This window comes from Leptonychotes weddellii, chromosome 4 (genome assembly GCF_054177405.1).
Source record: "Leptonychotes weddellii isolate Sample4059 chromosome 4, ASM5417740v2, whole genome shotgun sequence".
Classification (NCBI taxonomy): Eukaryota; Metazoa; Chordata; class Mammalia; order Carnivora; family Phocidae; genus Leptonychotes; species Leptonychotes weddellii.
In genome coordinates this window covers 129,700,332-129,716,591 of record NC_138372.1, presented here as the reverse complement: position 1 = coordinate 129,716,591, position 16,260 = coordinate 129,700,332, and the positions used below count along the sequence as shown (strand labels likewise).

The 16,260-nt window shown below is 40.5% G+C and overlaps 1 protein-coding gene and 1 pseudogene across 4 annotated transcripts in view; one reads left to right on the top strand and one right to left on the bottom strand.

Moving 5' to 3' along the window:
- Nucleotides 1-650: 650 nt before the first annotated feature.
- On the bottom strand, nt 651-1,243 carry LOC102744483 (NADH dehydrogenase [ubiquinone] 1 alpha subcomplex subunit 12 pseudogene; annotated as a pseudogene).
- An 11,464-nt stretch (nt 1,244-12,707) lies between these two features.
- Nucleotides 12,708-16,260, top strand: part of NBN (nibrin) — a 43,685-nt gene continuing 40,132 nt past the window's right edge. For 2 of the 4 annotated variants that reach the window (XM_081816220.1, XM_081816219.1), the window contains exons 1-2: nt 12,713-12,844; nt 15,077-15,207. In XM_081816220.1, coding sequence (XP_081672346.1) covers nt 12,808-12,844; nt 15,077-15,207 — 168 coding nt within the window. In that variant the 5' untranslated portion in view covers nt 12,713-12,807. The other 2 variants (XM_081816221.1, XM_081816222.1) reach the window with 2 other exon arrangements.

The window sequence follows — 16,260 nt, the reverse complement described above, 5'->3', positions numbered from 1 at the left end:
AGCTGATTTAGGGCCTTACTTACATCTGCAAAATCCCTTCACCTTTGCCATATTCTGTAGGCTAGAATCAAGTCACAGGTCCCATCTGTATTCAAAGGGAGGGATTATAACTGAGGTGAATACCAGGTGGTAGGGATTATGGGGACCTCTTAAAATTTTGCCTACCACAACCACTATGCTATACATGGGAAGGAAAGGTGATTGGACACATTTTAGGTAGACCCACACTTTACCACCAGTCAGAGGAGAAGAGCCGTGAAATATACTCAGGCAGGGAAGACACTGGGTACTCGGCTTAACTGATTATGCACCAAGCTTGGTACACATTGGCAGAGGGTTGGACTTTAAGAGAACAAGCCAGCGAGGGAAAAAATAACCACTGTGAACTGAATACCAGAGAGGTCTCCCCAAAGGCCTGTGTAAAACCTGGGGCTCTTCTCATGATTCTGAGAGGGAAGGAGAGCAGGGCACAAAGACAAATAAAAGTAGGAATGAAAACAGTTATCTTAACCACTAATGGCACGATATCTTACTTTTGCAAATTTTGGGAAATAAATGGCCCTGGCATCTTGGAAGGGCTGTATGTTTACCAGCTCCAGGTCCATCCACCTTTGCCCTTACTACACATTTTCATAGAGCTCTGAATTTTCCTTTTGTAGCTCTTTTTTTTTTTAAATCAAACAATTTTAATCAAGTGAATAGTAAGCAGTAAAAGTGCAATTGCATGAAGAGCCCCATATTTCACATGTTCAAACTGTTTTCTAGTGTCTTTACTTGTAAGGTGTTGAAGGTGGGACCCACTCTTGACTCTTCTTTCTAGTGGTAGAATAAGGTACATATTGTTCTGGAGTGCCACTCACATTGAACTTATGGTTTGTTCAGATGAATTTACGAGCAATAGGTGGTCTTGTTGTTGGAGGATCATCGGTCATACAGGGAAGCCAGCGATGCCATTCAGGGGGCACCATGCTTCCATCCACATCCCAAAGTGTGTTTTTGCCATTCATTTCAGTAGTATATATAACCCATCGGTGATGGCCAAAAAACTGCTTGTTGTCTTCATAGTATTTGTTTCCATATTTGTCTTCCCCCACTAAGGTACCAACCCTCACATCATTTGCCCTGAAGAAACCCGTAGATAGCCACAGAGGCCGCCGTGGCCGCTGACCTGCTGCAGCCCACATTTCAGGACCTGCAAGAGCTCCATCTTGTCCCGTTGGCCCAGCCACCCGGGTGCGATACTCAAAACGCCCTTTTGTAGCTCTTAATACAATTGCAGTCGTGTCTCTCTTTTATATACTAGGGTGCGGGGGTGAGTGTCTTTTTTTAAACCATCCTTCTATCCCTCACATCTAAGAAAAGCTTGGTACATAGTGAGCCTTCCACAAATATTTGCTGGAGGAATAAGCATTGAGGCTGTTGCCATCTTTTAAAGGCAGTAGCATAAATATAATTTAGAGAACTTGTAGCACTGTTAGGCATGACTAAAGAATAAACTGGGGGCATGAAAAAAAGAGGCCACTTCCAAATGTAAGGAGTTATTTCAATTAGGCAGGAGCCAAAGGGTTTGACTTCAATGCCCGAGGGTATATTACTCCTGAAGGCTAATATTTCTCAACTTTTTCTGTGTGTCAGGTGGTGCTCAGCACCCTACGTGTGTCCTAGTCTTCACAAGCATTTGTAGTTTATACTATTCTTATCCCCATTTGGAAACTGAGACACAGAACAATTAGGCAAACTGAGAAGCTAATAACTAACAGTGACAGAGTCTGAGCCACCCAGGCTGGCCCTGGGGCTCCAGCTGTCAGCCATTGCATTGTTCTCTGCGTTATTGGGGCATAGACGGGGGAGTCAGACTCCTGGACCTCAGGGAGAGCTATAAGGCTCACTAGATGTGTCACAGTTAGCCAATTAAGAACTTTTTCTGTTTCATTTCCTTATCTGTGAAGTGCAGGTATTAAGAGTGCTAACCTCAGAAGGTTTTACTCAGGTTTAAATGAAATAATATATTTAAAGCACTTACAACAGGGCCTGGCACATACAAAACAGCAGAAAATGCTCACTATGATCCTGCACTTAGAGACTGAGCAGTAGGTAACCCAGAGTTAAGGGAAACCCTGAAATCACTATACAATAGTTTTTCTTTTTTCTCATGGAACCACAGGCTGTAACTATTAAGATTTTTTTTTTTTTTTTAGATTTTATTTATTTGAGGGACAGAAAGAGAGAGCATGAGCAGGGGGAGGGGCAGAGGGAGAGGAAAAGAGATAAGCAGACTCCCTGCTGAGCAGTGAGCCCAATGCGGGGCTCCATCCCAGGACCCTGACATCATAACCTGAGCTGAAATCAGACACTTAACCGAATGAGCCACCCAGGCGCCCCAAGTTCAACAAGATTATCACCCAGAAGATACACTACCCATGGAAGAAAAAAAGCGGAACACCTACAAAATGCCTTGCTCAAGCATTGTCTAGAAATTTCATATCTTTGTTAAGAGAGTTCTACAGACACCTAATATGAAGTGTCAAAAATAAGTTTACAAAGTTGTGTTTTGATGAAACCAAGGCCCACAGCTTCTGTCCCAGGGGAGGAAGTTAAAGAGGGTGACGATCAGTTTCAATCAGCTTGGCAATTAAGCAGTGTAAGCTCTCAGCTGTCCTGGGAGCTCTAACGGTGGATCAGAAACCAGCCCCCCTGTCCCAGAGGCAGGGTGAGACTGAAGAAAGAGACAGGCCCACTCCATGTTAATAGGTAGCAATTTTAATAATAGCAAAGGAACTTACATATGAGGCTCGTCTTGGGTGAATGGACAGCAAGACGGATGGGTCCCTGCACCTGCCCTCCAAATCTTAAAAGCTTATAAAGAGGCCCTAAGTGGGCTCCATTGTGTGTATACCTGCAGGCGTTTTCAACATCACATCACATCAAAGGCTATGTCCTCAGAGTAGCCTCTGGGAGCAGGAAAGGCAAGTCAAACCCACATTCCAAGGGCAGGGGAGGGGGTAAGGAGCCTGCAAAGTGCCCTGGTCCAGATCACGGGTCAGTTGGTGGTCATATCATTTTCTATCACGTTCCCTAAAGAGTGGGAATACGCATTAAAATAAGAGACAATTCTCCCTATTGAAAATAAGGGAAAAGACTCCCTTTTTTAGAACATTACTTTAGAAAGCTTGTCATTATAAATTCTTTATGGAAATGTATGTAAATCTTTTTTAAAAGGGTAGGTAAAACTCTGCCACCTTTACAACCCAGCCATGTCTTTCTCAAGTACCTGGGGCCATCTCCTTGAAATGTAACCATCAGGGAAGATAGAGCCATTTCCTAGTTCAACCTGCAAAACTATCTCCTGTCATAAAGATTTGAGAAATTTATTTGTCCTTTGGATAAAGGTTATTAGCTAACACAGTGGTCACTCCAATTGCCGAGTGAATTTAGGATGAACTATGTGTGACAAATGATGCTGCCAAGTCCTCTTACTCAAAGAGTAGCCATTGTTTACCTTGAAAACATGTATGGAATGGGTTTTATCTGCTTGCCTATTTAAAAGGGAGAGATTTCTCTCAGCAATCTCTTTAGCAGATTGCCTGTGATTCTGGTTTACGCTTATTCAATAATAAAACAGTTTCCTTTCTCTTCTATATTGGGGTGCCAGAAGATTTTAATTAAGTTTTCCCAATAGCAATGATCTTCAAACTGCAGCAAACCCCTTAGTGCCCAGGTCTAAAGTCACATAGTTATATCAGCTCAGGCCTGACTGCCAGGGTAATAAAGAACCACGTCTTCCAGAAAAGGCCAGAGAGTTGTTTAGCATTGTCTTGGAGAGAGCATGAGCAGTCCTTTGACTGGTTTCTGTTTCACTCCTGAAGAATAGGAGGAAGGCTCACCTGAAAGGGGGACCTCATGAGTACTTTAGGTGGGAGGTACCGGCCATCAGACCAGTAACATTCTTAAGGGTACAAGTCTGAGTCTGAGAAAAGGTAACGATAATGTTCCTACCTCTGGTTTTCCATCCAGCATTCACTCCTGGCTGCACAGCGCGGGGGGATTGCTAAATGGTAGTATCAGCTGGAAAGAAAAGCCAACCTCAAAGTAGGTTAGTAAATGCTTTAGTCGTCATCCTACTGAGGACTATAGCCCAGCAGAAAAAACTGCTCCAAAGCTTGTCAATTTACAGGGGATTATATATAAAAAGGGTAGAGGGTAGAGGTGCTTGCAAGCAGTTCTCCAAGGTCTGCACATCACATGGTATAATTTGTTCAGTTGTAAAAATTAAGGTTTATTGATTTCCACATAGATACATGCGAGACCCTTAGGTCATCTTAATACATTCATTATGTTTCTATCATATTTTGATAAAAATATTGCCCTCATGCCTCCACTTGACTGATTTTCTGATTCTTCTTGTTTTTGGTTTCTCCTGGAGCTCACTTGAGAGGGTCACAAGAGGCTAACATCATTCACCTACTGCAGTTTTAGTGCACAGTTATTGCTCAGAGGACGCGGTCCAGGCTGCTGCTGCTGAAGGGATCTACAGAGATTCTGCACTGAGAAGGGAAGACATGCTTGTCATGACTCTGCTACAGACTGGCTTTCTGATAATGGGCAAGTAAACTTTCATCAACTTTATTTTCCTCATCATAAAACTGGGTATTGGTGTAAACTCTCTCTAAAATCACTTGTAGTTCTAAAAATCTGTGATTACAAATAAATTAGATTTGGCAGAGTAATTATAGGCCACCTGGTGTGGTACTAAGGAGGTCATTGTGAAATGCTATTAAGATTTAAAAAAACTGATAGATAATACTCTTTCTTTAATATATTAGCTCTAGTGTATCTCTGGTGTTTGAATACCTCATCTAATTTTACACATTTTAGGTGAATATTACACTTCGTATTTTCAAAGTGCTTTACAATCATTAATTAGCTTCTTGAATGACCTCTGGAAGGGAAGCTTACCCATGATCCCAAACAAAGGCTTATTTTTTTCTCGTTCTGTAAAGGCAAGTCTTAAACTTGGCAATTTGGGATCTTACATTCATTTATTTTTCAATTAAAAAAATAAATTATACTTAAACAGCCAATTTGATTCCAGTAATCCACTGCTGCTTCGGGTAACTCTACTAATAATTTATAGATTAACTTGATATATACTGTTTTACTCCCATATAAAGATAAAACAATTAAGACATGTAGAAGTTAATTTTTTTATTCTAGTAAAATGTAAAATAGAATTACTACACTAAATTAATTACAGTAAAATAGAATTAGGGCTGAGCTACAAAAATAGAACTCAGTTGTTCCTTACTATCTGGTAATCTTCAGACTAAAAAAGATGCACGCTGAGTCATCACTGGTTCTCCACATGCTTCTCATTTCTCCAAACCACACCTACTTTCACAGTTCAATGTAAGTACTAGACACAGGTGCAAAGTGTTTCGATGAGTAGTTAAACTCAATAAACAGTTATAACAGGTGTTCATCACCAGGGTAAATATTAGAGATATAAAAGTGATTTAGACACAGCCCTTACCCTTAAGGAACTAGAAAGGAAGGAAAGGAAAGGAAACTAATATTTGTTTAAACCCATGATGCATCCTGTAGTGTCTCATTTCACGCTAACAATAATACTGCAAAGTAGATATAATTTAAGCCCACTTACATGTAAGAGGAGACTGAGCTACCTTTATTGTTACCCGTGTGTGATCCTGAGACAATAAAATCCTAGCTCTATTAAACCTATGCTTTAGCATAACATTAGTTAGAAATTAATGGCCAAATTAATGAAATTTGGGGGACAGACAAGATGGTCTTTTATTTATCTTTTTTCCAAGTTTTTACTTAAATTCCAGTTAAATGTACAGTGTAATATTAGTTTCAGGTGTAGAATTTAGTGATTCAACACTTACATACAACAGCCAGTTCTCATCACAATAAGTGTACTCCTTAATCCCCATCACCTATTTAACCCATTCCCATGCCCACCCCCTCTCTGGTAACCATCAATTTGTTCTCTAAAGTTAAGAATCTGTTTCTTGGGGCACCTGGGTGGCTCAGTTGGTTAAGCGACTGCCTTCGGCTCAGGTCATGATCCTGGAGTCCCTGGATCGAGTCCCGCATCGGGCTCCCTGCTCGGCAGGGAGTCTGCTTCTCCCTCTGACCCTCCCCCCTCTCATGTGCTCTCTCTCTCAAATAAATAAATAAAATCTTAAAAAAAAAAAAAGAATCTTTCTTGGTTTTCCTTTCTCCCCCCCCATATTCATTTGTTTTGTTTCTTAAATTCCACATATGAATGAAACCATATGGTATTTGTCTTTCTCTGACTCATTTCGCTTAGCATAATAGTCTCTCACTCCTTCCATGTTGTTGCAAATGGCAAGATTTCATTCTTTTTATGGCTGAGTAATATTCCATGATATTCCATATATATATATCACATATAATATTCCATTATATTCTATATACACATACCACTTCTTCCTTATCAATTCATCTGTTGATGGACACTTGTGTTGCTTCCATAATTTGGCTATTGTAAATAATGCTGCAATAAATGTAAGGCTGGGTATCTCCTGCTGAATTAGTGTTCTTATATTTTCTGGGTAAATACCTAGTAGTGCAATTGTTGGATCATAGGTTCGTTCTATTTTTAACTTTTTGAGGAACCTCCATACTGTTTGCCAGAGTGACTGTACCAGTTTGCATCCCCACCAACAGTGTAAGAGGGTTCTCCTTACTCCAGATCCTTGCCAACACCTGTTGTCCCCTATGTTCATTCTAGCTATTCTGACCAGCATGAGGTGATATCTCATTGTAGTTTTGATTTGTATTTACCTGATGACAAGTGATGTTGAACATCTTTTCATGTGTCTGTTGTCATCTAGATGTCTTCTTTGGAAAAATATCTATTCATGTCTTCTGCCCATTTTTAAAAATTGAATTATTTGTTTTTTAGGTGTTGAGTTGTATCAGTTCTTTATAGATTTTGGATACTAACCCTTTATCAGATATGTCATTTGCAAATATCTTCTCCCATCCTGTAGGTTGCCTTTTAGTTTCGTTGATTGTTTCCTTCACTGTGCAGAAGATTTTTATTTTGATGAAGTCTCAATATTTTTGCTTTTGTTTCCCTTCCCTCAGCAGACCTATCTAATAAGAAGTTGCTATGGCCAATGTCAAAGAGGTTACTGCCTGTGTTCTCCTCAAGGATTTTGATGGATTCCTGTCTCACATTGAGGTCTTTCATCCATTTTGAGTCTATTTTTGTGTATGGTGTAAAGAAATGGTCCAGTTTCATTCTTCTGCATGTTGCTGTCCAGTTTTCCCAACACCATTTGTTGAAGAGACTGTCTTTTTTCCATTGGACATACTTTCCTGCTTTGTTGAAGATTAGTTGACTATAGCATTGTGGGTTCGCTTCTGGGTTTTCTATTCTGTTCCATTGATTTATCTGCAACATGGCCTTTTAAATGTTTTTAAGATAAGGGAGAGAAAGAATCAAAGAGAGAAGGAATCAAAGAGAAAAATGGAAAATATGTAGGAGAAGGAGATAACTGATAAAGCAAGGCCTTGGGATAGATTAGAGCAGACGGATTTAAACTGAGCACAAATGGAGGAATTGATCCCAAACTGAAGGGTCAAATCATACCCTGAAACCAGAGAGAAGGGGGTAAGGATGAGGTGTAGGTATAGATTTTAAAAGAAAAGAAGTTTCTCTTATGACTAGGATAAGGGCAAAGTAGGATAGAAATTGTAAAGAAGTCCTTACAGGAATTTCCTCAGTAGGATACAACACCATATTCTTTGAAGGAGGCCAGGAGATGACCAGATCTGAGTAGATATTAGCAAAGGTGTGGAATAGCTCTTCAGGATTTCAGAGAATTTTTTTTTAAGATTTTATTTATTTATTTGACACAGAGAGAGAGAGAGAGAGCACAAGCAAGGGGAGCGGAAGGCAGAGGGAGAGGGAGAAGCAGACTCCACACTGAGCAAGGAGCCTGATGCAGGACCCAATCCCAGGATCCTGGGATCATGACCTGAGCTGAAGGCAGCCGCCTAACTGAGCCATCCAGGTGCCCCAGAGAATGGGTTTTTTAAAAAGCAGGAAGTGGGACTGATGAATCATGTTCTATAGTTCAGCTGATGTTAGAGCTTATGAATTTTCATTGATTCCATGTTTTCAAAGATAGGCAGTTTTAATCCAGAAGCTTTAGTATAGAGGGTGGTTGTATAATTAATTGGCTCATGGCTGGGGTTTCTTAGGGCTCATACACAAGTGAGGTACAGAGATGAGAGCTCTGAGACTAAAAGTAGTTCTGAGAGCTGCTCCTAGTACTGAAAGCCGAGCTGTGAGTAAGGCTATTTCAAGCTCCGATCCCGGTATCCAGCCCAAATATGCTGGAGGACAAGAGACTCATCACCTAGGGAAAGTGGAGGGATCAAGAGGTGAGAGACCTGGATGAAGCCAAATAGCAGGTGTTATGGAATAAGTATATAAGAAACCTAGAAGGCTAGGCAGCTCCAGTCAGAAAGTAGGATCTTAAAGGTGGGGAAGTTTCTGGTGATGGAAAGATCTAAAGGGTGACCATCGAAGAGGTTGTGTATATGAAGTAGAGATGAAAATCATAGGATTTGAGAAAGTCAAAGAAATGTGAGCCTAATGGGTAAAATGAGTTTTCCACTTGTATTTTACAGTTACTTGAGAATAATGGCAGGAACTGGGATGGAGCAGAAAGCTCTCACGCAGGTAGCAATTTTCTCAATGAATATGGACAAGTAACATGGATATGTCTGCAATAGGTAGCAGGCACAGGATTCATAAAGGGTGGGTATTCACACATAATGATTCTATCTAGGAGAGATTTTGCAAGTTGGAGAAGAGTAAGACGCTGAAATGGAAAGTTAAGGTATAGGTTTAGGAAGAAAGAGTAATCCTCTTGACCAAAAAATATGGTGGATATCCTATTGGTCAGTAGCTATAGGAGAGGTATTGGAGCCACTATCCTAAAACCAGTAGAGAAAAACCGATCTCGGGTGAGAGCCATGTTTAATATAAAGCAAAACATAGAGGGAAGTTTTCATGAAGACTTAAAAAAATCGAGCAGGGTTTGTTTACAACAGAACAGGGGGTGAGAGCGGATGCCGGTAAGCTACAGGAAGCAGGGCGCATGGAATAGTAAGCAATTTGCTAACTTTTTCAAAATTTTTCTAAGCTCTGATTATCAGACCTATGCTGTTGCTAAGCAATAGACAAATTTTCCTTTATCACTTTGACACTGTCCCATCTTCCCTTCTGGAAACCAAAAAATAAAGGGCTAAGACAGTGTAACCCAGCTGGGAAAGGACTTGGCCTGCTGAGGAGAGACGTGGCTTTACAGTAAAGTAGCAGCAGGGCCATCCACATGTGCCAGTATGAGCAAGGAGAGTACTTTTGGGGACTGTATTCTGAGGCTGCTGAACAAGAGGCAAATGGAAAATGAATTTGGATAAGGGAGAGTTTATTAATTTGGGAGCACTCATCAGGAAGAGAAGAATGAATGCTTGGGAAGGATCCTGGAAAACATGACTATCATACTTCCATGATGGCTCTTAGAAGCTTGAAGAAAGTGGTGACCCACACTGAGAGAAGTAGAAGGAGAATTGTCATGGCAGAGGGTAGAAGCAAGGGAGCAAAATGCTCGGGGAAGTGGGCATGCTAGAGTGGCTATCCCCTGTAAAGCTGGAAATTCCACCAGATGACGAAGTTCTGATTCAGATGCTCCATTTGTCAAAGTGACTAGGAATTTTCTGGTGAGAGGGGTACCCCATCACTGAGAAGCTCAGTGGTGGCTCTCCTCTGCAGGTCATGGCTGATGATAAAAGATGCTATCACCAAACTAGGTTCAAAGATAGCAACAAGGATAATAGATTCCTGAAACAATAGAGGCCAGGTGGCAGCACTTAACCATCAGAAGGGTACAACTGTCCTACTGAGTGGCAGAATTGGAGTGGCCCTCAGCGGCCTTGACCTAGAGAGAGCTGTGAAGATGATTAATAGAATATGGCACCCCTAGGGGAAAGGACAGAAGCCAGCCAACAAGAGTGTGCTCAATGAAAAAAAAAAATCAAGGATGGACGAACACAAGGCTGAGAGCAGGAGCCTCAATAAAGTTTCAGTCTCTTCCCCAGATTCCTGACTTGAGGCAGTTCATCAATCCAGAGCCCAGTGGCTGAAGGAGAGGCAGGAATGCAAGGAGGGAGGACCCTGAAACACCGTAGTGAGGATATATGGTAATGACTTCTCCCACCCCCACCCCACCCCCAATTCTTCCCCAAAGGGACATATGGCCATCCCCTTGGAAGACCATATACTGAAGAAGAGAGAATGCCTAAACATTTTGAAGATTGCTGGACACAATCATTATTGACACCTAGGAACTCTGAATATTATTATGGTCCCCAATTAGAGTAGAGGTATAAAGGAGCCAAATAATGAATGAATGGAGTTTTTGCCCAGATCTGGCATACAGCGGGTCCATTAAGCACATGGGCCTATGTGGTGATCATTTCCCCAGTCCTAAATGTATCATTGGAACAGACATACTTGATAGGTAGTATAACACCCACATCAGTTCCTTGGCCTATGGGATAAGAGTTGTCAAAGTGGGAAAGGGGAGTCTCTGAAATTACACAGTCAATATATTAAATAAAAAACAATATAGGAGAATGGTAGATATTAATGCCATTTTTGGTTCCCATTGTATCTCCATTTAATTCACCATACACGTCCCTCCAAAGACCCAACAGTTCCTGGAGAATAAACAATAGGCTACTGCAATTCAACCAAGTAATAACCCCAATTAGAACAACTGTACCTCATGTGGTATCTTCACAAGAGCAGAGCCAGATGACCTCAGGTAACTGGCTGGAGGTGATCGATACGATGATTGTGTTTTTTCCCAACCTTATTAGAAAGTAGAATTAGAAAGTATTTGCATTCAATTAGAATGAATAATGGGAAAATATTTATAGTGTACGCCTAGGGCTACGTTGTCTCTTCCACCCTCTGTCATATTATAGTCTTAAGAGACTTGAAATGTTTGGACATCTCACAGAACACAATACTGGTCTGCTATATTGATGGCATTATCCTAATCAGGTTAGATTAACAAAGATTGGAGGCCTTGGTGAAGCATGTATACTCCAGAAGAATAAGATGAAAATCCCTACAAGTTGTTGGGGATCCAGCAAATCAGTGAAATTTAAGAATTATGGGGTCCAGAGCATATTTTTTGTGTCCTGTTTAAGAAAAATTTGCCTATTTCTCAGTCATGTTTTCTTACAGAATATTTATTATTTTACTTTCATATTTAGATTTATGATCCATCTGGAATTGATGTTTTGTATATGTGTGAGGTAGGTGGGCAGCCTTTATTTCTTCTGTTAATCGATATCCCCAGGATCATACATTGAACCCTTCCCTCCAAAAAAACAATTTTCCTACAATGTTCTGTAGGAAAAAAAAAAAATCAAATTACCTTAAATGTGTGGATTTTTTTAGTCTCTCTTGACCATTTGCCTGTTTTCTATCCTTGTGCCGAAAGACACTGATTTAATAATCTTAGCCTCATAATAGATCTTGATATCTGGTAGTGTAAGTACTCCAGCTTTGGTTCTTGAAATTACCTTGGCTATTCTCAGCCTTTGAATTTTCATATATATTTTAGAATTTGCTTATCAATTTCCATTCAAAAAAATCTTCTGGGACATTGAAATTGCATTGAATTTATAGATCAGTTTTGGGAGAAATGACATCTTAACCATCTACAAACATGGTATAACTGCATTTATTTAGGATTTATTTTAATTTCTGCCAATGTTTTGTAGTCAGTAATGCTTTGTATCACATCTTTGGATAGATTTATTGCTAGGTTTATTTCTTTTTGAGGACTTCGGGTGATTCCATTTGCTAATTTCGTTTTTAGGATTTTTGCATCTATGTTTATAACAGAGATTATAAAACAGTTATAAAACTGCCTCTTAACACTTTTTTCTTCTCGTTACAAATGCTTTAGAAAACCAGAAATTATATGATCACAAGCATTCTCTAGGGTGTTTACTTTGTGATGTACAGGATGTAGAATGGATTATGCAGGAGATGGGTAGTGAAGGATTAGGGGTCTCCTGGAGTATTAAGAGAAGAGCTTGGACCAGTTTGGTACAAGCAGAAATGAAAAGGAAGGATAGACTCCCCAGTGTTTAGCTCCTGATTAGATGGAGGGGTAACATTATGAAATAGAGAAGTTGGGAGAAGTTGATTTCGACTTGGAGAAGAGCAAAAATAATAAGTTGAGGGGTAAAATCTTTATCTTCATAACTGTCACCATCATTAGGGTGCATACAAAGGAATAACAGCAATTTTTCAGAAATCACAAATGCATGAAATTACATAACTGGCTAGTATGTTAATGTCTTTAATTAGAAAATTTCCTTCAGTTGCTTTGTAGCTAATTTTACAAATTATTTCCATCACAGTCAGAAAACGTAATTCATCGTATATTCGTTGAACACCTTCCAATGGGATCCGTACTTCATACATAACCTAATACAACCCATTTCTATACAGACTGCGCTTTTCCTTTCCTTAACCACCAGGTGGCAACCAGGAGCCCACGTCTCACTCCTGCTCCTCCCTCCTCTTCCCAGGCGGCCCAGCTCCCGGGAGCGCGCACGTTCCGGAGCCCTCGCTGATTGCGGGAGCTGCGGCCGCGCACGTCGGTCAGCTGCGGCTACGCCTTCGCGACTCCGCGGAGACTCAGAGGACCCAGACCCATGTGGAAGCTGCTACCCGCCGCGGGCCCTGCCCGAGGTAAGGGCGGAAGGGAGATGCCCCGGGACCGTTTTCCCGGGAGCAGCTGCGTTGGGCAGAGGGTCTGAGGAGGGATGCTTCCGGTCGGTTCCCGTTCCTCTCTCCTTCTTCCGGCGCCGCCTCCGTCCCCGCCCCGGGAGGCTGCGGAAACGGGGTAGGCGAACCGTAGGACTGCGTGTGGGGACCGCGTTGTCTTCCCGGGCGCCGGGCCGGTCAGTGGCGGCGGCGTCCCTCCCGCGACCTACCGCCAGGTTCTCGGTGGTTGGGCCCAGCTCCTCCGGCAAAACCAGCGCTGCCGCGGCTTACAGGCCCCGCCGAGTTGAGTCTTGGCCGGCCACCTGTTGTGGCCTCTAGTGTTTTCAGCTCTTGGCCAAACACCTAGAATAAGTTATCACAGGCTAGACGCACTATGGCGACAGATGACTTGGTTTGGAGCACATTGTTTGATTTTGTGAAAAAACACAGAGATGAGTTGGGTAAATGGCAGCCACAGGGAAGGCGTAATTTCAGTTTTGTTTTAGAGCCCTTTTTTTGTTATCAGAACTGAGAAAGTGGGTGTTTTGTTTTTCTGTTCTGCACTTTCATCAATGGCAGATGGTTATCTCCTGTTAATTGATTGCCTACTCAACGTCCTTATTAGTGGATAAGCAGCTGTAGCCTATGATTAGGTCTTGCCCCCAGGGAGTTTATTCTGATTGGCAAAAGATCTACCTCGAAGCTAAATTTATGAACAGTGTATGAAGAGGACCAAACAAATGGTTAGAAAATAAAGAGTAAAAGACTCTTAAGATCCATGCATCCCTGTGGACTCGGACAGTGGCGAGGTAGAACATAAGCTGTTGATGGGAAGGAGGATTCAGTTCCTTTCCAGGAACAGTTGTGGTCTGTGGCTGGCTCTCAGTTCCTGTGGAGAGAGGTAGATAACAGTGGAAAAACGCTTTTATCATCAGTGGCCAGCATTCTTAACTTCTAGGAGATTGTGACCTCTTTTCAGAATCTAACGGACACTATGGGCCCATTCCTCTAGAAGAAAAATGTAAGTAAACCAAGGCACAATTTTTTTTCCTTGAAACACCCCACTCTAGGCTGAGTTTCTGAATAACAAAATGTGATCCAAACATGACTTGCCTTTCTACTTGTCTAGTTTATATGCCCTAATTACCCTACCACTCCAGTGATGGACTCATGAGCTCCCATACTAAGCTCCACTAATCTCCAACAAATATGCTGTTACACAACAATTTGTGATTTTCAACATTTTTTTTTAGAAACTAAACACTTTCTCACTTACTTGAAATGCTACCTTTAACATAAAAACAAAATTCCCCAAAATATATACTTAAATCAGGTCTGAACTTTTCTTGCATTGACCTATGTTTACTCCTAATTCAGTACCATATATTTTAATTACTATAGCTTTATGGCATAGTTTACCATCTTGTAGGGGAAGTTCCTGTAAATTTCAGATTTTTCTTTATAGTTTTTTTACATTCTATTTTCCCAATGGATTTTTGAATCTATTTATCAGGTTCCAAACATAGTATTGTGATTTGTCTGGTAATGTATAAAATGTATAAGTTAATTTGGACAAGCATTGACACTTGTTTTTTTTTTAAATTTATTTGCTAGAGGGCAAGAGTGCGCGCGAGCCAGTGGACACGTGCATGGGAGGCAGAGGGAGAGAGATGAACCCCAAGCCGACTCTCCACTGAGCCCAACATGGGGTTCAGTCTCATGACCTGGAGATCATGACCTGAGCCGAAACCAAGAGTCAGACGCTTAATAGACTGAGCCAATCACCTCTGACACTTCAGTATTGTTTTCACTTTAGAAAATGCTAGAGCTTTCCATCTGTTTAAGTAATCTTTTGCGGGGCACCTGGGTGACTCAGTCGTTAAGCATCTGCCTTCGGCTCATGTCATGATCCCAGGGTCCTAGGATTGAGCCCCGCATCGGGCTCCCCGCTCTGCAGGAAGCCTGTTTTCCTTCTCCCCCTGCTTGTGTTCCCTTTCTTGTTGTGTCTCTGTCAAAAAATAAATAAAATCTTTAAAATAAAATATCTTTTGCATCTTTCAGTGAGGTTTTACTAGAAATCACAGGTTTGATTTATATGAAGTTGATTATTAACATTTAAAAACAAAATAAAAATATTTTACGTATTTGCTATACCTATGTATACATAATCATGTGTGTGTCTATACATTTACTTTTTTCTTTTTTTTTAATTCTTAGAACCATTCAGACTTTTGACTGGTGTTGAATACATTGTTGGACGGAAAAACTGTGGCATTCTAATTGAAGGTGATCAGTCAATCAGTCGAAATCATGCTGTGTTAACTGCTAACTTTTCTGTAACCAACCTGGTATGTTACTAATTTTATTTCACTAGCTTAAAGTAAGGGGGTTGAAATTACACGATTACTTTGGTGTGTATGTAAGAGAGAGTTTGTAGGATTTTTAATTCCATAAAGGTGTTAGTTTTTTTTAATGTTAAAATTAAATACTTAATTTTGGTAGTGGTAACAGCGGTGTTTGTTTTGATATTTGAAGTTTCTGTTCCAGTGTTTGTTGTTGTGATTTAGAAACTCAAAGGAAGTAGAACACATTTATACTTACTTAATGAACAGTAGGTGCTTACAGTGTCTATCATTGTGCCAAACCTGGTAATAGAGCAGTGAACATACCATCACACTCCTGCTTATAGAGTTTGTATAGCTAGGTGAACACAGGCATTTCCCATATAATGTAGGTTTTCACAGTGGGAATTGGTTTGTTTTATTAGGAAAAACAGCTGTTGCTTCTGTCTCAGTTCTTTGAATGGCTTTGAGTTTGTTTTGGTTGGTTAGTTTTAATCACAACAGTGGGTGGTAAAAATAATAATATATATAAATGGCTGTGCTCATGATAACACTGGTGATAATAAGAAAAGCTATTATTTTGAGCAAAGACTACATATCAACAAATGCTGGATCTTTCAGTAATATTTAGCTTTTGTGCCTGTATTCTTTTAGGTATTAAAAAAGATTATTATTGAAATTCTTAAAGGAAAAATAAAATTGTTACTTTAAGTCAGACACTCTAACCTTTTCTCATTGGAATTTTTTTTTTTTTTTTCCTCATTAAACTTTTAATGGGTCTCAAAATTCTGTGACAGATTTTTGGTCAAGTTGTTTCCATTAAAAAGTACTGATTTTAAAAACTAATAACTTAAAACTGCCACACACACAAAAAAACAAATGGTCCACAAAACATTCTCCTTTCCTTCTGAAGGTTTTACGATGCATTGTTATCATTAACCAGTCTTTTACTATTAAACTTAAATGGCCAATTGACACAAACAGTTCTGAGACCGTTCTTCCACCACTGATTAAGACTGGGGTGGCAGGTATTGGGGATAATATTCATTTAGCCTTCTG